Source organism: Ceratotherium simum, chromosome 40 (genome assembly GCF_057802395.1).
Source record: "Ceratotherium simum simum isolate JZ-2026a chromosome 40, ASM5780239v1, whole genome shotgun sequence".
NCBI classification, from domain to species: Eukaryota; Metazoa; Chordata; class Mammalia; order Perissodactyla; family Rhinocerotidae; genus Ceratotherium; species Ceratotherium simum.
In genome coordinates, this window is record NC_141939.1 from 7,816,728 (window position 1) to 7,842,911 (window position 26,184).

The 26,184-nt window shown below is 46.2% G+C and overlaps 1 protein-coding gene across 6 annotated transcripts in view; it reads right to left on the reverse strand.

Annotated features, from left to right (window-relative positions):
- Positions 1 to 26,184, reverse strand: part of TBC1D8 (TBC1 domain family member 8) — a 117,866-nt gene that overhangs the window by 13,807 nt on the left and 77,875 nt on the right. For 5 of the 6 annotated variants that reach the window (XM_087426231.1, XM_087426236.1, XM_087426234.1 and 2 more), the window contains 10 exons: positions 18,540 to 18,747; positions 16,985 to 17,179; positions 15,846 to 16,022; positions 14,094 to 14,244; positions 11,211 to 11,425; positions 9,586 to 9,703; positions 6,586 to 6,871; positions 5,677 to 5,806; positions 5,427 to 5,525; positions 4,742 to 4,810 (listed from right to left, as the gene is read on the reverse strand). In XM_087426231.1, the coding sequence (XP_087282357.1) occupies positions 4,742 to 4,810; positions 5,427 to 5,525; positions 5,677 to 5,806; positions 6,586 to 6,871; positions 9,586 to 9,703; positions 11,211 to 11,425; positions 14,094 to 14,244; positions 15,846 to 16,022; positions 16,985 to 17,179; positions 18,540 to 18,747 (1,648 nt within the window). The remainder of the gene's footprint in view (positions 1 to 4,741; positions 4,811 to 5,426; positions 5,526 to 5,676; positions 5,807 to 6,585; positions 6,872 to 9,585; positions 9,704 to 11,210; positions 11,426 to 14,093; positions 14,245 to 15,845; positions 16,023 to 16,984; positions 17,180 to 18,539; positions 18,748 to 26,184) is intronic. The other variant, XM_087426232.1, reaches the window with a different exon arrangement.

Genomic DNA, 26,184 nt, shown 5'->3' on the forward strand with positions numbered 1-26,184 from the left:
CGTCATATTCAACGCAGCCATGTTCTTTACATAGCCTTTGCAGAATCGTGAAAAGTACCACAAGAATTTTTAAGTGTGAAACAAAGGTATAACAAATTTCCATTCCTGAAAACCCAAGACACACTATGAATTTCCCTGTATATTTGCACATCCTGTGATGCTAAAGGCCCACAGAATCCTGCCCAGAAGAAAACAGTAATAATATATAGGCCAAGAACTAACACAACAAGTTTACATAGAATCCTACAGAAAAACAAGCCCATATAAAAATAGGCAAAAATATGAACAGGTGATACAAAGAAGTATACAATTAGCCAATAAACTTATGAAATGGTACTCAACCTCACTGATGAGTAAGAAAATTTAAATTAAAATGAAATGCAATTTTCTACAAGACTAGCAAAATTTTAAAAGATCCATAATATTAAGTGCTGGGTGGGTGCAAAGTGTAGGAAATGAGCAGTCTTAGACATCATCAGGCGAACTGCAATTTGAAAAATCAAAAACACTTAGGGGCCAGCCCGGTGGTGGAGTGGTTAAGTTCCCACGCTCTGCTTTGGCGGCCCAGGGTTCGCAGATTCGGATCCCAGGCATGGACCCATGCACCGCTTATGGAGCCATGCTGTGGCAGGCGTCCCACACATAAAGTAGAGGAAGATGGGCACAGATGTTAGCCCTGGGCCAATCTTCCTCAGCAAAAAGAGGATGATTGGCAACAGATGTTAGCTCAGGGCTAATCCTCCTCACCAGAAAGAAAAAAAAAAAGAACAAAAAACACTTAACAGTATTGACTAAAATATGGCTTGTGCATCCCTAAGGAATCCATCCTACAGAAACAGCAGCAATGGTGTTGAGATAAAGGCACAAGGATGCTCAATACAGCACTGTTTATAAAGCAGCAAAAAATTGGAAACAACATAAACGTCCCTCAATAGGTGAATGGCTAAATAAATTATGGTTCAGCCCTACAATGAAACTGTACAGCCATTAAAAAATAATGAGACAAGATCTGTAGATATTGAATTAGAAAAATGTCCATGATAAAAAACTGCAGGCCATTATGTGTAGCACAATCTCACTTTTATGTGGAAAAAAATGTGTGTGTGTGTGTGTGTGTGTGTCTACAGCGAGATATAGTATACAAGGGAAAAATCAGAAAAGATATTCACCAGATTGTTAACAAGAATTACCTATACAAGGTAAAACTGTAGGTGCAGACAGGATGAGACCCTTTCACGTTTTGCTTAAAAGTTTTACTTTTCTTGTTTTAACGGTGACAGTAAGTATAATTTTATTTTCTTTGCTTTGTGTTTTTTAATTAAATTTTGAAAATAAAAGTCTTAACCAGAACATGGAAGCAAGCAAAATAATATTAAAGAGAACAAATGCTCTCTAGCGCATGATCCAGCAACAGTGAATGAATGAAAACTGATCATTAATAAGAGCAGGTTTATGGAATACAAAAGGCACTGTTTCAGGTCCTGGTGTTTCCAGGAGTAGCCTATGACACCAAGTATGTATTATACTGTTCACATCTTACTTGGAGAGATAAGATTAATGAAGCTGTTCTCAATTTGAGACGGATGTCACAAATCTGAATTTATGTAATTTACAAGATTGCTTTACAATATGGATGGACCTTGAAGGCATTATGCTAAGTGAAATAAGTCAAACAGAGAACGATAAATACTGTATGATCTCACTTATATGTGAAATCTAAAAAAAAACAAAAACAAAAAAACGCAAACTCATGAAAAAAGAGTTCAAATTTGTGGTTCCCAGAGCCAGGGTGGGGGAATTGGAGGAAGGTAGTCCAAAGGTACAAACTTCCAGTTATAAGATGAATAAGTACTAGGGATGTAATGTACAACATGATGACTGGAGTTAACACTGCTGTGTGGAATATTTGAAAGTCGCCAAGAGAAAGATCCTGAAAGTTCTCATCACAGGGAAATAAAAAGCACTCTTTTCTCTTTTTTTGGTATCTATATGAGATGATGGATGTTAACTAAACTTACTGTGGTAATCATTTCACAATATATGTAAGCCAAGTCATTATGCTGTACGCCTACACAGTGCTGTATGTCAATTATATCTCAATAGAACTAAAAAAAAAAAGAACTGCATTAAAGCATAAAAAAAGATTGCTTTAAATTAACAATAAAAATAGATTTCATTAAATACCAACCACACTGTTCATCTTTAGTAGGAAAGACAGTCGGAGCTGAATGTTTCCCGTTAACGTGGAGTGGTCATGCCTGTACACTGCAGGCTTAGGGAAGGATGCAATGGAGTTAAGGAAGGAACTCCTTATTAAGAACCTGTCACATATTTATACAACAATGTAAAGGTATCTCTACGTGACCCTTTCCCTTGAGAAAATGAAATTCTGATTCAAAAGACGAGGTGCATGTGAAACCCAACTAGGGAACGTTATACCCCACAGTACTTAAACAAGTATTAAAATATATGAAGTCAGACTATGAAAGCCAAGGCATTTCAGAGAAGGTCAGGAGCGTGGGGAGAAAGGAGAGTCAGCGAGGGCTGTTCTGTGGGCATGATGCTGACCCTGCCCCTGCAAGGATGGTGCTGAGATGGGTGCATAAAGGAGGCACCTCAGGTGCACAAGGGAATCAGACACCGTGATTCTGATCCTATTTCACTGGAATTTCCTTTAGAAGTATATTTTGAATATTATTTGTATTTATAGTTTTTGGAGTTTTATACTTGCAGTTAGTCTATATTAATGAAAGCCTTGTAGCGCTAACTACAAATATGAAAATAAATTTCATTAAGTACCAAGCATATCATTCATAAGAAAGATAGAAATAGGCAACAAGGTATAGTCAGCTCTGACCATCTTCTTTAAATACTCTTTGTGGGGCCGGCCCCGTGGCTTGGTGGTTAAGTGCATGCGCTCCGATGCTGGTGGCCCGGGTTCGGATCCCGGGCGCGCACCGAGGCACCACTTCTCCGTCCATCCTGAGGCCGAGTCCCACATACAGCAACTAGAAGGATGTGCAGCTATGACATACAACTATCTACTGGGGCTTTGGGGGGAAAAAATAAATAAATAAAATCTTTTAAAAAAATAAATAAATAAATAAAAAATAAAATAAATACTCTTTGTATTAAAGATGAACAACATGGTTAGTACTTAATGAAATTTAAATTTCTTATTAAAGCAACCTTTTAAATTATATAAATTCAGATTTGTGACATGTCTTATTCTCTCAAATTGAGAACAGTTAGCCTTAAATAAATGAAAGACTTTTTATGCTAAACAATACATTTGTTTACCTGCTTTTATGTTTCTCGTATTCTCTATTTTTCCTCCTTGAAAGTCAAGGAGAGGTGGGGGCTTGGGACACCAAGTGACCTTTGACTTGGTGTTTTCTCTTCATGTAACAGAGGAAACTATAAAACGTGAAAACGGGATGTTTACAGGAGACACGGACCTGAGCGGTCCTCACCACCCATCCTGCTTATTATGAACAAGGAGCGCCCGGAACCCCAGCCAACAGCCCGTCTCAGTGACTGCAGGAAAGTGTGCCGGGACAGGCGCACGAGGGCCTCAGACTGCCTCCAGAGCTCTGCCTAGAGGAAACCTGAAGTGCTGCTCGTTACTGGTTCTATGATTTTGGCACTTTGAGTTCAGAAGTGACAGCGGCTCAGAATTCCCACCAGGAAGAGCTCTGGAGGCCAGACTTTCTTCAACACTGGACTTGCTTTCTCCTCTTTCACTGCCAGGGTGGCAGGAGTGATCAGTGTGTCTGCCTCTCTTTCCCATTTTTATGTACTGTTTTGAGCAAGAAAATTGCTAGCAAGGCACTTGAAGATGTTCTTTGCAGGGTGATTTAAGTAGCAAGACCCAGGAATCCACTTAAATATCCAAGTATCAGAAATATAGTTTAGTATATTAAGTATTACCAATTTGATAGATTATAAAGTTATTTAAAAATGAATAAGAGTCAGCCCTGATGGCCCAGTGGTTAAAGTTCAGTGTGCTCCACTTTGGCAGCCCAGGTTCGGTTCCTGGATGCGGAACCACACCACCCATCTGTCAGTAGCCATGCTGTGGCGGCGGCTCACATAGAAGGACTAGAGGGACTTACAACTAGGATATACAACCATGCACTGGGGCTTTGGAGACGGAAATACAAAAAGAGAGGAAGACTGGCAACGGATATTAGCTCAGAGCGAATCTTTCCCAGCAAAGAAAAAAAAAAAAGCTCTATTTCTGAGTCTAAGGGTTAGAAATATTATTTAAAAAAAAAATGAGTAAGACTATGTGGTAACATGGAAAAGTGTTAATAATAGTATCATAAGAAAATAGAATATAAACTAGCATACATACCAGCCACACAAATATAAAAATATATATACATGTATTGCGTGTGGGATTCTGAGTAACTAAAAACTGTCTAAGGTGATAACTTCAGTAAGGGTCACCATTCCATCTACTACTACTACTGACTAGGAACTCAGTGTAGAACAGTGAGGAATGGGGTCACAGGCACCAAAAGTCCGCTCAGCAGAGCCCACAGCTTTAGTGCAGGGGCCGTAAGCAGGCGCAGCGAAGACAGAGCTGGCAGGTGGGGCAGCTGCAGCCTCTGCTGCCAAAGAACAGGCACGGGCAGAGCCCTCTGGCTTCTGCGTGCTTGCGCCCGGGCAGGCTGGCAACGTCGGCTTGGGCCTGGCTCAGGGCCTGTCACTCCCTCAACTTCCCAGATTTTCCTACCTTGAATAAGTCATAGAGTTCCTCTAGGTCTTCAGGAAGAATTGAGACTTCTGGGATAACAACACGGAGCTTGAGGAAAGAATAAACAGTGATGGAGTCAATTCTCTGCCTGCACCCAGGGGGATCAGTGGGAGGAAGGGACTCTTCCTCCTGGGGTGGGACACCAGGCACCAAGTGCCAACCTCCCTCAAGGAGCGGCTGCTTGTCTACTGGAGCAGTGTCTGTTCCCTTCTGACACAAGGATCCCCTTCGGAACTTTCTCAGGCGTTCATCCCCAACCTCCTTCTCATTCACACGTCAGCGCCTCAGGACAAGTGTGTGAGTTCTGATAGCAGTTAAACGCTGGGAGAGAGAGAGCTCAGGTGGGAAGGTCCCCCTGAATAACAGCTAACACTCAGCACAGGCCATCTGTGCTGGGCATTTCATACATTGTGTCTCATGTAGTCCCATACGGTAGGTATTATCATCCTCATCTTACAACTGGGGAAACTGAGGCTCGCAGTAGTTAATTTGCTCCAAATTTGACTCTAAAACTCATGCTGTTTCTACACTATGTCACCCTATTAAGTTTTTAATCCAATGCAAAAATAAATAAATAAGCTGGCATTCTTACGTTAGGTGACCGACAGGGATGAAGTCAGCGCCTGACTGCATGAGCAGCCATTTTCAGGAGGCCTCTACTCACCACGTTCTGCTTCGTGGTCTCTTCGTGGCCTTGGAGAACCCTGATCCTGTGCTTACAGCGCATGTGCTCAATCTGCTCCACTGACTGGTCTCCAAATTTCTGCAGGTAACAAGGGATCCCTCACTCACAGAATCCCCTTTTGCATACAGAGGAAACAAGAAGTACCCCAGGAAACCTTCCCCGACATCCACCTCCCGAACAAGCTCACAAGGGTTGGGGGCGGGGGGGTGTGGGGTAGGGCCCCTGTTACCTCGTAGGAGTCCCGGAGCAGGTCAGCAATGTCAGTCACAGGATAAGGCTCCTGGTCGTCAGAGAAAAAGGCATGGTGGCTGCCAATGCGGGGTCCTGGGCTGTCCTCATTCTTAATGTGATCTAGAAACCTGAGGAGACCACCCGCCGTGAAAGCACAGGTTTACCCTCACCCACACCACACAACACCCACTGCCTTCCCAGGGGCCACGAGACACGTCACCACACCTTCAAACAGAGCTCATCTCTCCAAATGCTGGGAGGAGAGCAAAGTAGCAACCACTGGGCTCATTTTAGAGAAAAGGAGAGACACCCATAGAGCCAGACTTGCCCATCTGGGCTCCATGGGTGGGTCTCCAGGCATCAGTGACTCTCCAGTGAAGTAAATACAAATTTCTGTGCATGTCTGCAATTTTAAGCTTCCGTAATATTCTGAAAGGGAATCTTTCATTTCTGTCATCCAACATGCCCTCAGCTCCAAGAGACCCAGGCTGCAGTCCTCAGCCTAGTGGGACTGTTCTTTCACTACAACACACCAGTTCCTACACATAAAACGTCTGAAACCTCCAGTCCGCTGCCTGAGGCCAACGTTTTCCCGTGCCCACCAGCCCCCGTTCAAGGCCACTATGAGTCCATCTAGACTCAAGACATTTGACTCTCCTCAGAGAAAAGCACTGGCCGCCCCTTCTCTTCCTGGGCTCTCACCTGGTGGAGAGGGGTAAGGGAAGATGGCACTCTTCACCACAGGCCTGGCAGGACCACAGGGTGACAAGTGGTAGGGGGGAAAGGAAAGTTCCACAGCGATGGCGCTGATGGGCACCTGCTGCTGCCTCTCCTGCCATCTCTCAGACCTCCAGCTGCTGCCCCCGTCACCCCTAGTTAGCGTCAAAGGCAAGCAGCCAGAGCCCACCTGCTGAGGACCATCAAGGCCTGGCCATCGTCCTTGCTGCTGCACAGGTCCTCGGCGTTAGCTTCCAGCACAGCCAGCCCCAGCTGGAAGATGGCTTTGATCCCATCGTAGAAGAAGCAATCGACAACGTTCACCGCGCTCTCCAGAGGCATAATGCTGAGGAACAGAGTCAGGAACCAGGAGAGCGAGATGGACGCCAGGGCCGAGAGGTCACTCATGTGCTCCGCCAGCTCGGGGAGGTGCTCCTTGATGAGCTCCTCAAAGACAGACTGGTCCACTTGGGCCCCTGGAAAAGCAAGGCCATGGAGACTTGGTTGGGGAGGGATTCACACTCTCTCAAGTCAGCCTGAGGTTAAAACTACTCTGAGAGAAGCAGAACAACGAAACAGACTTGAATCCAGAAAAGGACTCACACTTGGTTAATTGATTTTTGACATTTTGACCAACACAATTCGATGGGGAAAGAACAGTCTATTTAAAAAATAGTGCTCAATCTACTGGATATCTCTATGGAGGGGGAAAAAAAAAGAACCTCGACCCCTTCTTCAGACCATACAGAAAAATATATGTGAAATGTGTCATAGACCTAAATATAAAAGCTAATACTATAAAACTTCTAAAGGAAAATACAGGAAAAAGGTAAAATTTATTAGGATACAAAAAGTACTAACCAGAGAAAAAATTATAAATTGGACTTCATCAAAATTAAAGACTGGTGATCTTCAAAAGTCACCATTAATAAAGTGAAAATGCAAACTTGGAATTCAGGAAATAATTGCAATACATACACCTGACAAAAATCTTGTATTCAAAACCAAGAACTCCTGTAACTTAGTATTAAGAAGGCAAGAACTGAATTTTTTTTAAAAAATTGGCAAAAGATTTGGACACTAGTAAAGAGATGATAAACAATGGCCAGTAAGCACAGAAAAATAAGTTTAATATCATTAATCGTCAGAGAATTGCAAATTAAAACCACCATGATACATCACTTTTTATCCACTAGAATGGCTAAAATTAAAAAGCCAGACGATTCCAACTGTTAACAGAGATGTGGAGCAACTGTATCTCTTGTACGCTGCTGGTATGAGATATGTGAATACATTACATCCACTTTGGAAAACTGACAGTTTCTTATAAAGTTAAACATACATGTATCCTATGACCCAGCAATTCTACTCATAGGTAAATACTCAAGAAAACTGACAAGATATATTCACAAAAAGACTTATACCTGAACGTTCATTGCAACTTTACTTATGATAAAAAATTGGAAACAACTCAAATATCTATCAACAGGTGACTGGATAGATATGGTATGAATGGACAGTGAAACACTACTCAGCAATGAAAAGGAACAAAGTACTGATGCACCAACAACATCATGTTGTGCAAAGGAACCCAGACACAAAAGAGAACGTTCTCTATTATTACACTTACACTAAGTTCAAGAACGGGCCAAATTAATCCATGGTGATAGAAATCAGTACCAAGTGTTGCCTGTGGCAGGGAAGGGGCAAGGGGCAAAAAGGAACTTTGTGGGTTACAGAAATGTTCCAAATGTTCCACCCTGTATTGGGGTGGTGATCACACAGCTGTACACGTTATCATAGAGGGTCTACTGGTCACTGTTGACTGTGAGCTGTCCCACAGCAACACTCATCAACGGATGACAGCTTTGACAATGTGCCTCCCAATGACCCCAAGGCTCTGATTATTCCTTACTTCTCTGTACATTAAACCACCTCCCACAATATAAACTGAAAAGGGAAGCAAGCCAATTAACTACTCAGGCACATGAGGGGAGCCAGGGAAGACACTTAAAGACACACCAAGGGGCCACCAAAAGGCACGAAGTGGCCACCCTCTTACCCCCACCCCTCCTTACTCACAGTGGTCACCACATTCCCTCAGTTCTTAGGACATTGGTCTTCAAGCATCTTCTTCTGCCGTGCCCCCTACATCCAGTCTTTTGCCAAATCTGTCTCAAATTGGTTCTTTTGTTTCTGTTCCCACTGCTGCCACCCTAATTTTAAGCCATCTCCATCTCTCATCTGGATTACTAAAAAGTATCACTAAGCGTCACCAAGCCAAAACAATTTTTGTATCATTTTCTCCACTAGGAGGTTGCTGGACCACAACAATTGTGCAAATTCAAATCTCACCTACACGAAAGAGGCACCGAGTGCAGAACTATGGGGTCACAGGTTTGCCCAGAGACCAGCAACAACAAACAAGCTTTCTTACTATCTCCTTAACGCAAGTGGGAGAGTCTTCCAAGTCCGCCCTTTGGGTCCAGGCCTCGAGGGTCTCCAGCATTGTTCTACCCACCTCCTCTCCTCGAGGGGAAGGGAACATCTCCTGTCTACAGGAGCTCCCTGGTACCAAGAGCAACAACCCCCCCCTTTCCAGGGCACAGCATCAGTGAAAAACCACTCTGGTTTTCACTTTTTGACTTGTTTCTTGAGCCTAGGGATTTTTCTTTCCTTCTTGTAAGTTCAGCTATCCATCTAAAATAACATGTTTGGGGCCGGCCCCATGGCTTAGCGATGAAGTGCGCGCGCTCCGCTGCTGGCGGCCCGGGTTCGATCCCGGGCGCGCACTGACACACTGCTTCTCCGGCCATGCTGGGGCCCCGTCCCACATACAGCAACTAGAGGGATGTGTAGCTGTGACCTACAACTATCTGCTGGGGCTTTGGGGGAAAAAATAAATAAATAAAATTAAAAAAAAAGAAAATTTAAAATAACATGTTTGTTTTTCATCCAAAATCTGTAGGTGTTCGTAGCAGGAGAGTATTCAGGTTACCTTATTCTGCCATTTTGTCAAAACTGTGCAGAAAACTACACCAGTTAGTTTTGCAAGTTCAAGAACAAAACTGTTTGTGCAGAGACTGGCTGAGTGGCACAGGGGATTTTATAACCAGGACTGACGATAAGCATCTTTGCCCAGCTTTGTCACATTCCCCAGGTACAGAGGAGGAGGAGGGAGGCAGTTTACCGATGACTCTGTGGTTGAAGTAGTCGGGCAGCATCCGCTCACACACAGCAACCAGCAACCAGAAGGCTTCCTCTTCCTTGGCGTACAGCAGCAAAACGGAGGTCAGGATGTTCATGGACTGCTCGGGGGGTTCACAGAGGAGGGGACCGTTAGTGACCAGGTCATGCAGTGCCACAGAGACATTAAAAAACACACAAGCCCTGGGGGCTGGCCCAGTGGCACAGGCGGTTAAGTGTGCGCGCTCTGCTGCGGCGGCCCGGGGTTCGCCGGTTCGGATCCCAGGCGCGCACCGACGCACCCCTTGTCAGGCCATGCTGTGGTGGCATCCCATATAAAGTGGAGGAAGATGGGCATGGATGTTAGCCCAGGGCCAGTCTTCCTCAGCAAAAAAAGAGGACGACTGGCAGATGTTAGCTCAGGGCCGATCTTCCTCACACACACACAAAAAAATACACAAGCCCAAATGACCCACAGAAGTCAAGATTGTGTAGATGACAGATCCAGTGTACCCCAACCACACTGACACTTGAGAAGTGGAATGCCCATGATATCAACGTGGTCCTCACAAGACACACCAGGCCGAGTGAACAGCCACCATTCCGTCACTGTATCCATCTGGTAACGCTGAATGTAGCTCTGGTGCACACCTCAGGCTCAGACCAAATTCAGATATTCTCTACGTATATGTTCAGACAGACACACACACAACTTCATTCACCCATTGCTTTTGCTTATTCACAGATATTAAACCAAGTTTAATATCTTATATATTTTTTTTGGTAAGGAAGATTAGCCCTGAGCTAACATCTGTTGCCAATCCTCCTCTTTTTGCTAAGGAAGATTGGCCCTGGGCTAACATCTGTGCCCATTTCCCTCTACTTTATATGTGCAACGCCTGCCACAGCATGTCTTGATAAGCAGTGTGTGGGTCCGCACCTGGGATCCGAACCCGCAAACCCTGGGCTGCCGAAGCAGAGCGCACAAACTTAACCACTATGCCACCAGCCTGGCCCCAATATCTTATATTTTTAAATGTCAGAAGCTTCTCTAGTCCAGCCTTGTGCTGGGGTTTGGGTTGTTGTTTTAATTTATTGGGTTTCTTTTGTGCTTGTTTACCATGTCCCTGAGTCAGCTGACTGAACTTCCTGAGTGAACTGAGGAACTGCTCAGAGGACATCTTACCTCTACTCATGCTTCCTGAAGGAAGGTGATCTGCCCTAAGCATGTCTTTCCCCTACAAACTGCACCGCTGTCTTTTAAAAAACCCCTATAACTTCCGTAGCAGCCTAGAAAGATAAGGCCCCGTGGAAGCTTTATCACTAGCAACCTCCAGTGGAGGCCTGGAGGGAGGGTGAGGCCGGAATCTGCCCGGCCATGGACAGCGACTCCGCAGGTGCTCTTCTCAGGCTCTGGTAATGTTTTAAGTCTCAAATGATCAGCCCGTTTGACGAAACGGAGGTGATCTCCTTTGGCCTTATTCAGTCCAGTCCTTAGGGGAAAGGACCAAGCACGGAGCCTTCACACGACAGTCCTTGGTACCGGATGGCCGGACACAGAACCTGAAGCCTGAGTGGTCAATGTGAGACACAGACTAAAGGACTTCCGCTCCTCCGTGCACACCTCACCTGGCAGTACCCAATTTTGGGGTTCCGGTGGGCATAGGCCGTCAGGACTCTCCTCAAAGCAGCGATTCCTGTTTCGTTCTGGAAGGCAGGGTGCTCCGGTAAGGAACGGTGCAGGTCCCGTTCTATCTCCTCTGTCACCAGGCAACACTTTCCCATGGACTCCTCCACCAGATTCGCATAGTAACCGGGATGCGAGGCGAGGTCGGTTACGGCATCTGACGATTTAAAAGTAATTTTCAAGGGGGACTGATTACCAGGATAGCGTCAGCATGGGGAGGGGGCTCATGCTGTCGGAGGGGCTCAGGGAGGTCTCCTTACTTGAGGGACATAAAATATTCTGAAACCACACACAACCAAAAGGACTTCAATTCTCCCAAAAACAAAAAAGAAAGAAACAAGAAATAAAGTGGTTTTTCTAAGAATAACCTATAGAGAGAGGGAGGAAAAGGTAATACCAGAAATAGTTTTATTAATATGCTTTTATTAAGTTGTAGTAACTGGTAACAGGAGGACTGTATATATGTGTATGTATATACATAAATACACATATACACATACATTTATACATACATATATACACATACACAACTCTCATTCATTAATTCAACAAGAAATTATTGAGCACCTACATGTGAGCTCATGAGAAGGTGCAATTATGATTAAAGCTAACAAACAATTCCCAAGGAGCCAACAAGCTGCCAATGGCAAGCTCTGAAGGCTGGCTTCATGACGTGCAGGACGACAAGCACAGCCCACTCACCGCCACGCTGCGGCCGGGCCTCTAAGTGGTGGGCCACGTCGGCAGACGAGTGGATCCACACCGCGTGAGGACTCTAGTCACTCACCGGCCAGCACCAGGGCACCTGTGGGTTAGCCAGTGTCCCCTCCCTGGGGCTGGTGACAGGTGGGGCTCCTGGACTGATACAAGCCCCACACAGGGAGGTCCCAGGAGAGCAGGGGGCAGCAGGAAAGGCCCAGTCCTGCCTTTAACCGCTAGTTAATGTTTCCTAATTCCCACTGGGTTTAGTGTAATACCCTCCTCCTCAGCAATCCCATCCACAGTGACTGTGATTCCACCAGATCTGACAACAACCACTATGGCATTCCTGTGCACTAGTCAGCACTTACGCCAACAGCTGTCACTCACTGAGCAACAGCTTGAACACTACAGCAGTCTTTCTGTCAACAAAGGAAACATTCTGTCACTTGAATGAAAAGATAGGCCTCTATGAACTAAGCAGTTTTTTTAATAAAAAGTATGTGTGTGTGTATATGTTCATTAAAGAGACCCACAAGGGGCCGGCCCGGTGGCTCAAGCGGTTAAGTGTGCGCGCTCCGCTGCGGTGGCCCGGGGTTCGCCGGTTCAGATCCCGGGTGCGCACCGACGCACCGCTTGGCAAGCCATGCTGTGGCAGCGTCCCATATAAAGTGGAGGAAGATGGGCACGGATGTTAGCCCAGGGCCAGTCTTCCTCAGCAAAAAGAGGAGGATTGGCAGATGTTAGCTCAGGGCCGATCTTCCTCAAAAATAAATAAATAAAATAAAGTAAAAAAAAAAGAGACCTACAAGAATATAAACCAATGGCATTAACAGGTGTCACCTTTAGGTGGTGGAATTATAGGTAATGTTACTTTCTTTGCTCGCTTCTCCCTATTTTGTTATTTTTCAACTATGAATATACATTGTTTTCATTGAATACAAAAGTACAGAAGGCACTTTTAATTTAAAGAGGAAGAGTTTTGACGGTGTGTCTGTGGTAGGCGGCTGCAGGGAGCAGCGGGAGGCAGGGGGAGACTCGGCCTGGTAAACAAGGTGAGACGTGGCAGCAGAAGCATCGATGAATACCGACTAAATAAATGCCGCCCAGTGTGCTGGAGAGCAGGGAATCTGCCTCTGGGCATCTCGGGCAGGAGAGGGAAGGGGTGGACTATTTCGGGGAGAGACGAGGAGGAGGGAGGAGAGGGATGATTGGCGGTGAGGGACGGGCAAGAGGCGGATATGAGGGACGAAGAGGAAAGCGAGCAGTAAGAGGCCAGGTGCCAGGCGCAGCCTCCAAGGGGCTCGCTGCTGACACAAGCACAGCAGGTCACCTGGGGAAAGCAGGCCTCTGGGCCAGCCCTCCCAGAGCACCCTGAAAGGAGCAGCCAAGTCACACCCCTGGACGGCAGGGGCCGTCCATTCCTGCTCGCAGGGCCCAGCTCCTCTACTGAGTGGGACGGAATGGCTCACAACCAATGCAAAGAGACAGAGAGATGCCTGCCCAGTCAGTCTCTGGAGAAGTCTGGTCCTGACTCAGCCCATCCATCAGTAAATGTCCCAATGAGGGACTCCCAGACTCCACCAAACAGCAGCAGAGGCTGAGCCCGGGGCCTGAGGCCAGACAGGGCGATCCCTGAATGGGTGGTATGGGAGGAGCAAAGGGGACGCAATTCTGCCTCTTGGGGAGGCTACGTGTCTTCGACAGAGGAGGGACCAACAGAAAGCGTGCTCTGAGGACTTATTTCAACGCCCCTGCAAGTCAACAACTTAGGAAGAGATTTTTGTTTAGTCTATTTCAGAACTCATGTCCTAGAAAGACATTTCACTTCCAGGGAGGGGGTTCTTAACCGAATTCTCAGAACTATGAAGAGACTAATAAAGCCTTTTTTAAAGAAGAGGAGATCACTTTGGCCAGACCCCACATTGACCAAGGAGGACTCTGCAGCCCAGAGGCCTCAGGCAACATGACCAAGGTCCCACAGCTCACACAGATGGGAAGACCACAGGAAGAATCCAAAGACAGACGACTTCGTCTGCACATACACACGCTGCTCAGACCTGGGCCTCTGTTCCTGTGTCGGCTCCAGAAATGACATCTGGCCTAAAGACACCAGCTCCACGTACCTGAGAAAAGGAGCCAGAGTTTGCCACGTAAAGATTCCGGGATCCCCATGGCCACAAGCTTCCGGATCTTCTCTGTGCGAAACATACACACGGTCCTGCCGTATTCCACCAAGTGGTCATTCCACAGGCTTATTTTTATCTGCTCCCTGGACTGGAAAGGGAAACATTCTTAATGCATAAAGAACCACCACAGCCCGTCCACAATCCGTAACAGAAATGCTGCCTCTGTTAAGGGGAACCCACAGTTACAGGCAATTCGTTCAGCAAATGTTTCTGAACCTCAACCAGGCACAGAGGCTTTAAAGATGAATAACACATGGGCCGGCCCCGTGGCTTGGCGGTTAGGTGCGTGCGCTCCGCTGCTGGCAACCCGGGTTCGGATCCCGGGCGCGCACCGACGCACCGCTTCTCCGGCCATGCTGAGGCCACGTCCCACATACAGCAACTAGAAGGATGTGCAGCTATGACACACAACTATCTACTGGGGCTTTGGGGGGGAAAAAAATAAATAAAATTATTAAAAAAAAAAAAAAGATGAATAACACAGAACACCAGCCCTTCAGGAGTTCAGAGCCCGGCGGGAGCATTTACACAAATAAAATGCCATTTCCTTCCCAAGTTGATAGTAAGAATATGTTTGCCCAAACTCTAAAGGAGCCCAAAACAGATGGGAGTGGGGGACGTTAGCAGAAGCCACCTCAGGACGCTGACACGGAGCCAGCTGCTGAAACACAGGTCAGCTCAGAGGGCAAAGGGGAGCAAAGGGGCATCATAATTTACCCTGAGCTTCCTGACAGCTAGAGGAAAAACTGAAACCTGAAAAATTACATTGTTTTCATTATCAAAAACAAGATAGATACTATTTCTCTAGGGAACTAAAAATCCTTTAAAACTATTCCTAGATGGCAGGAATTTTTAGTGCCTTTTAAACAAGATGTTTATATACCCTTTTAATGATCTTTATTCTCCAGTAATGGGAGAAGTTTACACATATATTCAATATTCTTACATGCTTAGCCAACAAGAGTTAATTGAGCACCTCTGTGTAAAGCATATGAGAAGGTTCAGTTCTCATGAATAAAGCTAATAGCCAATCACACAGAAGCCATTAAGTGACGAAGATGCAGCATGGGGCAATAATGTTCACAGCCACCCTGGTACTCCTGGGGGCAACGCAGCTTCCCACCTGCCCTGGCACCATTTCAAGTACAACTTCTAGTCTATTTACCCTACTATACATGACACTTCCCTCAGGTTCTCCCTACAAAGAGGAAAACTATAGGCAAATGTCACAAAAATATTTTTAGTTCAGTAAAACTGGAAGACAGGAGACCCTTTGTCCCAGGAGACAAAAAAGAAACACTGTGACAAGGAGCCCACACAGACACCACTGGATAAAAGGAGAAAGACTCGCCCTGCACCTGGGAATCCCATGAGGGCAGCACTGAGGGCTCTCCACTGAAGGGGCAGGTAGGGGGAGCCATCACCTTCAGTCGTTCGACCACATCCTCGACGCACCCAGATGTGCTCAGGCGGGCCTCAGCTGACCCCTGCCCCTCTTTGCCAATGAGGGAAAGAGGGAGGCGGAGTGCTCGCTGCTCAGGGTTGCCTGGCAACCCACACACCTGCTCTCCTGAGGCCTGCGGGGCTGGCACTAGCAGACACCGCCTTCCACAGCGGGTCAGACAGCTGGGAAACCACCCCCACGCCAACTCTGCGAGTGCCCAGCAAGGGCAGAGACTCATCACCCACCATGCGCGAGTCGGGGCTCTGGCTGCCCGACTGCTGGAAGACAGCTATCAGGGCCTCGGGGTGCAGCCGCGGGCTCTTCTGTTTTTCACTTTCCTCACTATTTTGAGAAGACACCATTTCAAGATCCCTAAACTTGTGGTCACTGCACATGCTTGTTGAATAAAACACAGGTGAGGTCTGCATGGGGGGAAAAAAAAGAGCAAGATAGAGAGAAGAAAATCATTGCTTTAACTATGGGATGGTCTTTGGAGGCATGAGTGTAACACACTTAGACATGCCTATCTGTTTATGACTCTAGGGAAAACAGACTAACTTTAGACCCAACAGATTAGATACTCAGGAAACAATATGGTCCACACCACATTCCCCAGCGAGGCCGCTCACGGCACACAGAGCATGGGTCCAAGTGGGGGCAGGGAATGCGCACTTCTCACGAGCAGCCTCATCCCGGCCTCAGCTGCCAGAACTGGGGACGAGCACCTCAAGAAAACAGCTAGAGGGTATGGAGAGACTCATTTCCCTTCCTCTCCGTCACCGCTTTGGGTAAAAACAGGTCAAGGAAGAGGGAGATAGATGTGAAAGAACAGGGGACCAGGCCCAGCAGACCTGGGTCCATTTTTGCAGCCGCCCAACTTGAAAGTCAAAGAAACCTTTCTTTCGGCAAATTACTCCCAAATAACATCATCCCCTCCAACCTCAGGGAGTGGAGGGCAATGACCCCTCTAACCTGTGAGAAGGGTGTCCACTAACCTGTGGGGTGATTCCCCGTCAAACTCTCCAAACTATGAGGGGGTGGCTGTCAATCCCTCTGACATGAGTGTACCCCATAAACCTCTCTAACCAATGGAGGAGGGTACCCCTCATCCCCACTAACCTCTGGTGGGGGTGCCCCATCAGCCCCTCCAACCTACAGGGTGAGTCCCCCATCAACCCTCTAATCTGCATGGAGCCTCCTCTAACTGTGTAACACCCACTGGATCAGAGACGATACCAGACTGCCTGATATACAGGCCCAGTAATCTCTAACATACTTCTCTTGTGCTCAAGGGGATCGTCGTTATGTACACTGCCCTTTGGAGACCACTGCCCTAGAGGTGGTGAAAAGAGGGATAGAATCCCACTGTTTGGAAGGCTCATACCACGTCCTCATCTCCTGAGGTGTCGTAATGCGCTGGGTGGTCGGCATGCACCTGCTTCAGCCTCACGAGCAGACTCTCCACCAAGGTCTCTCTGTCCTTGAGCTCGATGAACTGGAAGGCCACCTTGCTCCTGATGCTGACGATGATGGGGTTAGGCAGCAGACTTGTGTCCTCCATTTTCTCAATGCTCACTACCTGCGGCAAAAAAATTACACACACAAAGGTACAGCAAGAAAGAAGGGAGCAGGCATTCAATTACATATTCAGAAAATACACCAAGATAGAAGGCAAAACCAAGTAACTGCAATGAGAAACTGGTACAAAGGTTAAAAACGGTATGTATGGCAGCATGTTTACAACAGCCAAAAGGTGGAAGTAACTCATATGTCCCTCACTGGATGAATGGATAAACAAAATGTGGTATATCCACACAGTGGAATATTATACACCTTTAAAAAGGATGAATATTCAGACACATGCTACCACATGGATGAACCCTGACATCATGCATGAAAGACAAATACTGTATGATTCCACTTATATGAGGTACCTAAAGTAGTCAAACTCAAAGAGACAGGAAGCAGAATGGTGGTTGCCAGGGGCTGGGGAGAGGGGGAATGAGGAGTTAGTGTTTAATGGGTACAGAGCTTCAGTTTGGGATGATGGACGAGTTCTGGTGATGGTTGTACAACAACATGAATGTACTTAATGCCACTGAATTGTACACTTAAAAATGGTTAAAACAGTAAATGTTATATTATTTATATGTTACCACAATTAAAAAATAATAAATATAAAAGACAACTCCTGGATTTCTTGCTCCACTCATAAGTGGGACTATTTGTACAATGAAGACATCTACTGCAGAAAAATGACATGGAGGTAGGAGATCACAGGAATGAAAAGGTTTTGAGTTTTTCCAAAGAATAGTGCTTAGGACATATGTTACAACATCAAGACTCTGGAAGTCTTGATGTGTAGCAGAGACGCCCTGAAACCAAAGGACGGAGCTTGTCAGATCTGGAAGCAGACTCAGGTTGCCCTCCATTTCCAAGAAGAGAATTATGGAATTTTAGAGTAGGAAGAGACCTGATTCACATTAAAAGAAGCATTTTTTAAATTTTAACTAAAGTTCCAAGAAGGTATAAAAGCCAAGCGATTTGACATTTATTTTCAAAAGGTGATGCTCTTTGTAGGTTGCCTTTTTTCTTTTCCTTTTTTGTGAGTGAAAGGAGAAGATTAATTCCTAAGAGCTATTGAAAAAGCTTTAATTGCTAGGCATGTACTTTTTAATAATGCTTTATCAATAATGCGGAGGTCAGAGTGCCGTTCTCAGCAATCCCTTCTATGTAAATTGCAGGTTGCTGTAGCAACAACAGAAAAAGCAATGGCCAGATGGGTAATGGTCAAATTCAGACCATGCCTCCCTCTAGACGCCCATCTTTGGCCGGCAAAGCGTGCTGTGTGAGCGTCCCCTCCTGTGCCCCGTCTCACAACCACCACAGGCTCAAGGACCAAGGCGGGCTCCGGAAGCGCAGGCCAGGGCAGCGTCTACCTCTCTGAGTGGGAGGATGACAGTGCAGCAGCCATCTTCCTTGCTGGCAAAGCAGATGTAACTGTCCGAAGTGAACATCCGCCCGGCGGTGTGACAGCGACTGAAGGGCGTCCAGAGGGAACAGTCCAGGACCGCGTGCAGCTTCTCCCGCCTTGGCAACCTGAAGAAAGCCCGGAAGAACTCCTTCTGTGCTCTGGCTTCAAGGTCCCTGGCGAAGGAGGGAGAGAGAATAAAAAGAGGCAGGAACAGTGAATGAGCACGCTAGATTACAAAGGAAAACACTCTGAAACCCACTGGCACAACCTGATATTGCAGTGAACACAAAAAGGTGCTGCGCAACTCCAGCTCCTGCACAAGTCAGCAGCGCACACTCCGCTTCGCAGTCTCTGGAACAAGAGCTGAAAGCAGAGAGGGCTGCCTCTGCACAGAAGCAACGTAACAAACTCGTAGACCAAAATACATACTCCTTCCTGGTTTGAGTAACACTGCTAATGGCCATAAAACAATTGTATAGGAATCCACCATCAAAAGGTCAGATAATAACAAGTGTTGGCGAGGATGTGGAGAAACTGGAATCTTCATACGCTGCTGGCGGCAATGTAAAATGCGTGTGGCCACTTGGGAAAAAAGTCTAGCTTTTCCTCAAAAGGTTAAACACGGAGTTACCATATGACCCAGATTCCACTTCTAGGTATAGATCAAAGAGAACTGAAGAGTTCTCAAAACCTGTACATGCATGTTCATAGCAGTATTACCCCTAATAGCCAAAAATTGGAAACATCCCAAATGTCCATCAACTGATAAACAAAATGTGATATATTCACTCAATGGAATATTATTCATCCATAAAAAGGAATTAAGTACTGATACGTGCTACAACATTGATGAACTTTTAAAACATTATGCTAAGTGAAAGAAGCCACATACGAAAGACGACATATTGCCTGATTCCATTTATATGCAATTTCCAAAACAGGCAAATCTATAAAGACAGAAAGTAAGTTAGTGATTGCTTCAGGCTGGGGAAGGGTATAAATGGGAAGTGACTACTCATGAGTACAGGGTTTCTTCTTGGGGCGCTAAAAATGTTCTAAAATTGACTGTGGTGATGATTGCACAACTCATCGAATATGGTAAAAACCACTGAAGGGTACACTTTAACAGGGTGAGTTGTATGGTATGTGAGTTATATCTCAAAAAAGCTGTTAAAAAATTTACATCTGTGCCTGGCATATGGTAAGTGTTCAATAAACACTAGCTATTATTATCTTTTTAAAACAGAATCCAAGTAAAGTATCACTGGAGAGAAGCCCCATCAGTACTGACAATAGAGAATGGTGGTGAGCTGGGGGAGAGATGCCACCCCAGGGGACCCCCCATAACCCTGATTCTTGGCTTTAAAACCCAATAAAGCAAGAAGGCAGCCAAATCACAACTTCTAAAAATACTGATGAGTTTATGTCATACACCAAAATTCTGGCAGAAGGGAAATTCCAATGAACAGAGGTAAAAGTTTTCTTTGTCACTTTATGGTTCTTTAGATTTATCTGAAAGAATTAGCCTTTGTTCAAAGTCAGGAATATGAACCCTTGGCTTTCTTATTAGCTGTATGGCCCTGGACAAGACTTCTCTGTATCTCATTCTGACATCTGTAAAATGTTTGAAATAATACCCAACCTTTTGCTTCAAGGGAACCCTGTGAATATTAAATGACATACACAAACTGTAAAAGAGAAAAAGCAGGTTAGAAATAGCACCTATGGTATGATCCCATTTATATAAATAATTCTATAACATTTGCAGAAAGAGACGCGTAAAAAAAGACTTTCCTTAAAATGTTAATTGTGGTTGTCTTTGTGTGGTGGGGTTTCTTTTATTCTGCTTAAATTTTCTAGCTGACCACATACTAGATTTTTAAAAATTTAAGATATTTTCTTTTAGGAAAAGAATAACTTTTAAAATGTTGGATAAATGCAGGGCCAGCCCGGTGGTGCAAGCGGTTAAGTGCACACACTCCGCTGCGGCAGCCCGGGGTTCACCGGTTCAGATCCTGGGCACGTCGGCACCGCTTGTCAAGCCATGCTGTGGCGGTGTCCCATATGAAGTGGAGGAAGATGGGCACAGATGTTAGCCCAGGGCCAGTCTTCCTCAGCAAAAAGAGAAGGATTGGCGATATTAGCTCAGGGCTGATCTTCCTCACAAAAAAAAAAAAAAAAGTTGGATAAATGCAAGATACTAAACTCTGGACTCCGTACCGCAGCCAGGTGATCTTTAGACATCATCTGGTCCTGGACCTCACCCCACCAGGCCACGCTTCCACACAGATGCCCGTCTGCACTAGTTCTCATTTCCAACCCAGTTCTCATTTCACACCATCATCACACAAATGTCTTCCAAGGAGATATCTTACAGAGACGGGACAGTCCATGGAATTTACCATCAAACCCTGTACACAAAGAGAAGTTACATACATATCCAGAAAGTCATCTGGGCATCAAGAGAAATTATACAAATTCTACAGATCAAGAGGGGTCCAGTTAATGCAGGACAAAGCTGCAGTTCCTTAAATACCGGATACAACATGGACGACTGTTTCCAAAGGAGCCTGGGCTTCTTCCGGAGAGGAGCTGGGAGAACATGCGAAAGCACATGGGAATGCTCTAGAAGTTCATGCACTGCCAGAATGGAAGGCTAGGCCCCTAAAATCACCCCAGCTCCCTGGGAGCTGATCTATGTCCAACATTTAAATTAGAAAACCCAGATCATTGTCCCTAAAGTACGCTGGCCACACTGGCTTTGGTGACAGTAAAGCCAATGCTTTCTCCCTGTACATGTCATAAATGTGGTTCCAGCCCCTACTAAATTCGAATGTGTCTTTTCCTTCGTGGGGGCACATCCTTGTCCCCTCAGGAGACGGCTGAAGCTGAGGGACACATGGTGAGTAACAGGAATCACACCAGCTTTTGTTGAGCTACAGGGAGGATGGGAGGACTTATACTGACTTTGTGCCCAACCCTTCACGTTAAGAACAAGGTGTTCAGTTGTCTGAGGCAGACTGGAAACAATTTTTCTTCTTCTCAGTGCTCCTGCTGCCTCAGCCAACAGCTCAGTTCAACCCCCTTCTCTGGCTTCTGAGCAGTCTGGGTGCTACACCAAAAGTGTCCACTCTCCTTTCCAGGCTGTCCTCCCCTCACTGTGCACGTCTGTCTCTCACGCAGTGAGACCAGTGACCTCAGGTTACAAAAAAGAAAGCAGCAGGAGGGACTTTCCTAAGTTAGTTTTCCTCCTCCCTACTAGAAAGTTCTGTTCGAATTCTGCCTTTAAATATGTATGATAGATGATATTTAACTTTCTGACATAACTGAGATGAAGACACAATGACTTGAGAGATGAGAAACACAAGCCCCTTATGAAGCTCAGAATAAGACCAACTCATCCTTTAGGTCTGTTTCGAAGCAGGTGGTAGTTTTGATGCTAAATATACCAACTCCTTTGTCTCAACAGCATGAAAAACAAAGTCCGCGGGTCACAACTTGCCTTTCAGACCTCCCAATACTTACTATCTCCACTTTTCCTCCATAGAAACAATCCACAGACACGGTCGTAAACTACCATTCAGAAAGCAGTGGCTAATCACAGCCTGTGAGCCACGGCAGGAGCAGCCTGTGAAGACGGAAGGCGGCCCCCACGACACTTACTCCCCGCTGCCACACTGCTGGGGCCCACAGGCCAACGCAATTGCTCCAGGAGAAAGCCACAGCTGAGAACAACAGGGGAAGATGCCACAAATCATCCTATCTCAACACATGCCGTTTTATGAACCTGTAACCACACAGGGAATAAATGTGGGTTGATCCGAACACGGAGCAATAAAGATCAAGTTTGTTGCTGAAGCTGAAATTAATATGTGCAATCATGCATGACAACTCTGCAGAAAATCCTAGACTATCTGCACACATTTTAAAAATTCAGATTTAATTCCTAAAACTTCAGACCCAAAAAATTAAAGGGTAGGCAGTTCTTTTGTTTCTCTGCAGACCTAGAATAAGATTTCCTTCTCCTAGTTTAGGTAAAGATGTATCAGAAATAGGTGTTCCTTGGGGCCAGCCTGGTGGTATAGTGGTTACGTTCATGCTCTTGGCTTCGGCGGCCCAGGGTTCGCAGGTTTGGATCCCGAGCACAGACCTGTACCACTCATCAAAGCCATGCTATGGCAGTGACCCACCTACAAAATAGAGGAAGACTGGCACAGGTATTAGCTCAGGACAAATCTTCCTCAGCCAAAAAAGGAAAAAAAAAGACACAAACTGCTGTCCCTCTCTCTCTTCCCCATCAACCTTTTAGAATGCTTTTGGGAAACCTGCGTCTGGTCTTACAGGCCAACTCTCCCTCCTCCTGTCATTCATTCCATGTACACAAACCTACTATGTGTCAGCAGGCTTAAAGCTGCTTCGAGGCCAAATGCCTCCCCAAACTCGGGCTGTGTGACAGGTGGGCTCCCCCATCAGCTCAGCGTGCGAGGACTTCCCATCTGTCACTCTACAGAAAGCCTCCAGCCACCATGCCTGCCCTTCTGGAATAACTCGGTCCTCTGCAGTCAGTGTGTCTCAGAAAGATATACACAAAGATTTACTGTGGTTCTGAGTAACGTGCCCACCTGCAGACCCATGCCCAATGCATTTAAAACTCTGGGAAATACCAAGAACTAGCAATCTAGAAACAAGGCAGAAAGGCCAGATACATGTGCTTTTCTTCAAAGCCCAAGTCTGCACATACAACACTGCATTTCTTTTTCTTTCTTTTTTTTTTTTTTTTTTGGTGATGAAGATTGGCCCTGAGCTAACATCTGTGCCAATCTTCCTCTATTTTGTATGTGGGAAACCACCACAGCATGGCTTGATGAGCGGTGTGTAGGTACGCGCCTGGGATCCGAACCCACAAACCCCAGGCCGCTGAAGCAGAGCGTGTGAACTTAACCACTACGCCACCAGGCCAGCCCCAATGCTGAATTTCTTAAATGCGTGTTTACTCAAAACATCTTTCCTCTGCGAACCCCCAATAGCTTGAGGAAATGAAGGAGGAAGTTGCCATGTGGCAGCTTACACAGAGCACACAGAAGCCCAGGACCTCTGGGGACAGTGGGGACGTGAGGCTAACCTGGCCCTCAGAAAACAGGATGCTGTGTGAAGGCAGACTCAGCTGGCACCCACAGTCCCCCCATTTCCTTTGAAAATCCATCCATGGAGCCCCCAACAGACCAGGACCTCAACAACATTGGGCATCTATAAGACTCTCTCACTCCAAGAGAAGGCTCCTGCCTTTGTCCTCTGCTCTCCATCCTGTCCCTGAAGGACCCCGAGGAGCACAGGGCAGCTAGGGCTCTGCAGGGTTGGGAGACGTGGGCCTTCCCTTGTGAGACAGGGGCTGTTCAGGGCTACACGAGCCCCCATGAGATGTCAACTATGAGCTAGAATCAGAAGGATGGAAAGTCAAATAAATTACACACAATGAGCCTGGGCATTCCTAGTGGGGGCACAAGGAGAACAGCAGGAAAGGGGGTGAATCTGAGTGGGGAAAGGCCAAGCATGGTCTGAAAAGCCAGATGGGGGATTTAAGAATCAGCCAGGCGACGGGGATGAGGGTTTATTACTGAGGACGTCAGCCCCTTGCAGCCACTGTTCACCTTTAGATACTGGCAGACAGAGCTTACATCGTGGGAAACAGAGTTTCCATTTGCTACACTGCATTAATTGAGTTTTCCTCTAGCATTTTCAGCTAGTCAAAACAGATTTTAATGAAGATATTTAATTTCGATTTACTGAAGCCCATCACCTCACCAATCTCTCCCCCAAAAACAGCTGGCCACACTTTTCTCACTCCATCATTCACAACTTCATAATCAATATTTTCTGGTCGGAAGTTTCAAGACTCATCAATTTATTCCCTCTCTCCCTCCCTCTCTCTCTGGGAGCCCCCTCCCTGGCCTTAGTCACCCAGCCCTCCTGGATTCTGTCACTGCACAGTGGAGATCCCCTGGTCCAGGCCCTCCTCTGTGAAGTGAGGGCTGGGCCAAAGGACTCCAAGTCTAGCCAGCTCTAAATTGTCTGACTGGATCCTGGGGGACAAGACACCACCCCATCCTCCTCGCTCCCCCTGGAGGGATCCTGGTTCTGCTCTGTGTCCGTAAGTCCCCAGGAGCCAGCACAAGCAGTACTCATGACTGATCCGTAATCAGAGGGTTCAAGGGCACCCATGACCCCAAGGGCTCCTTTCTAAAGCCATTATCTGGGAAGGGAAGTGAAAATATATCAACAAAAGGGAACCTGAGGAGATTCCAGCACTTCTGACTGTGCCCTTAGCATGAAGAGACTGTTTTCCTAAACTTGAAAACCTGGGCTCTCTTGGCAGGATGTCAAGCTGACTGAGTCATTACCTGTTTATGTCCACAGGCCTACGTCTCCACGACAGAAAGCTGCACATGAGAACCAGCGAGGAATGGACAGGCAATGGGTAGGCCTTTCTCTGTTGGAGGAAGTCATTCAAAGTGCAGTGACCAGCAAGACATGCCGAGGACCAGAAGTCCGCCATCATCTCCCGGCCGCCCTCTGCACCCTCGGGCACCAGGCAGCTCCACCACAGGCCACCACGGGAGCACGTTCTGTCCTTTTCTCTCCTCCCCTTTCTATTAGTTCCCAGGGTGGAAAGTAGCCGGGGAGCAGCCTTGTAGCGTTCACCTGAATCTGGAACACGAATGAAGACTGCCAACACTGATGAATTTTCTTCCAAAACGGATGATTTTACCAGAAGGCTCTTAAGTGCTACAGACTTTTGGTCTTCTTCTTCTTTCCTCATTTCTACCCAAAACCACTTAAAAATGCCACATCTGGAAGTGGAGCCACGACAGAATATCAGGAAATTTGTGAGGAATCACCTGAAATCCCAACGCCCACAAGGCTGACCAGAACACACAAGGCTACTAGCTGGCCTCCCATTCCTAAAACTGTGGTTGCAATTCACACACTTACATATGTGTGTGCAAACACAGGGAAAGAGGTAAAAGCTTTAACTGGTGGTTTATACGAGCCCTTTCACAACTCACACAACTGCAACTTGTTTCTTCACTTTTAAGAGGTCTTTGTAAGCTGGACTAAAAGCCCTCAGACAACCAAACTATTATAGAGAGATTTGAAGGGATACGGGAGGGAGTGCTCTCACTGCACTGGGTTGTCTTCTCTGGCCCCTAGAAGAGAGTCAGAAACTGTAATGGGAAGCCTGGGGGTGGGAGGTATACAGAGGAGCTCGGGACTGGGGATCAGAAGACCACAGGACAGCCCCAAGGGTTCCCTCTCATAAGGGAGTGACAAGCAGCAACCCCTGTCTCACAAAGGAACTGTCAGATTATCAGAGATGACACAAAGCCAAGTGAAATTCATCGGAATTTTACCAAAAAATCTGAGTACTTGTTTTTGATTTTTGCCTTACTTGATTACACAAGATCAATTTAAAATGCATGCACACAGGAGGAAGGGTCTTCGAATTCTTTCTGAATACATAAAAACTCTAAACATACTGCCGTTCAGAGACCACTAATTAGAAAGACACACATTCCCCCAAATGTTCAGAGAGGACAGTACACTTGTTTAAG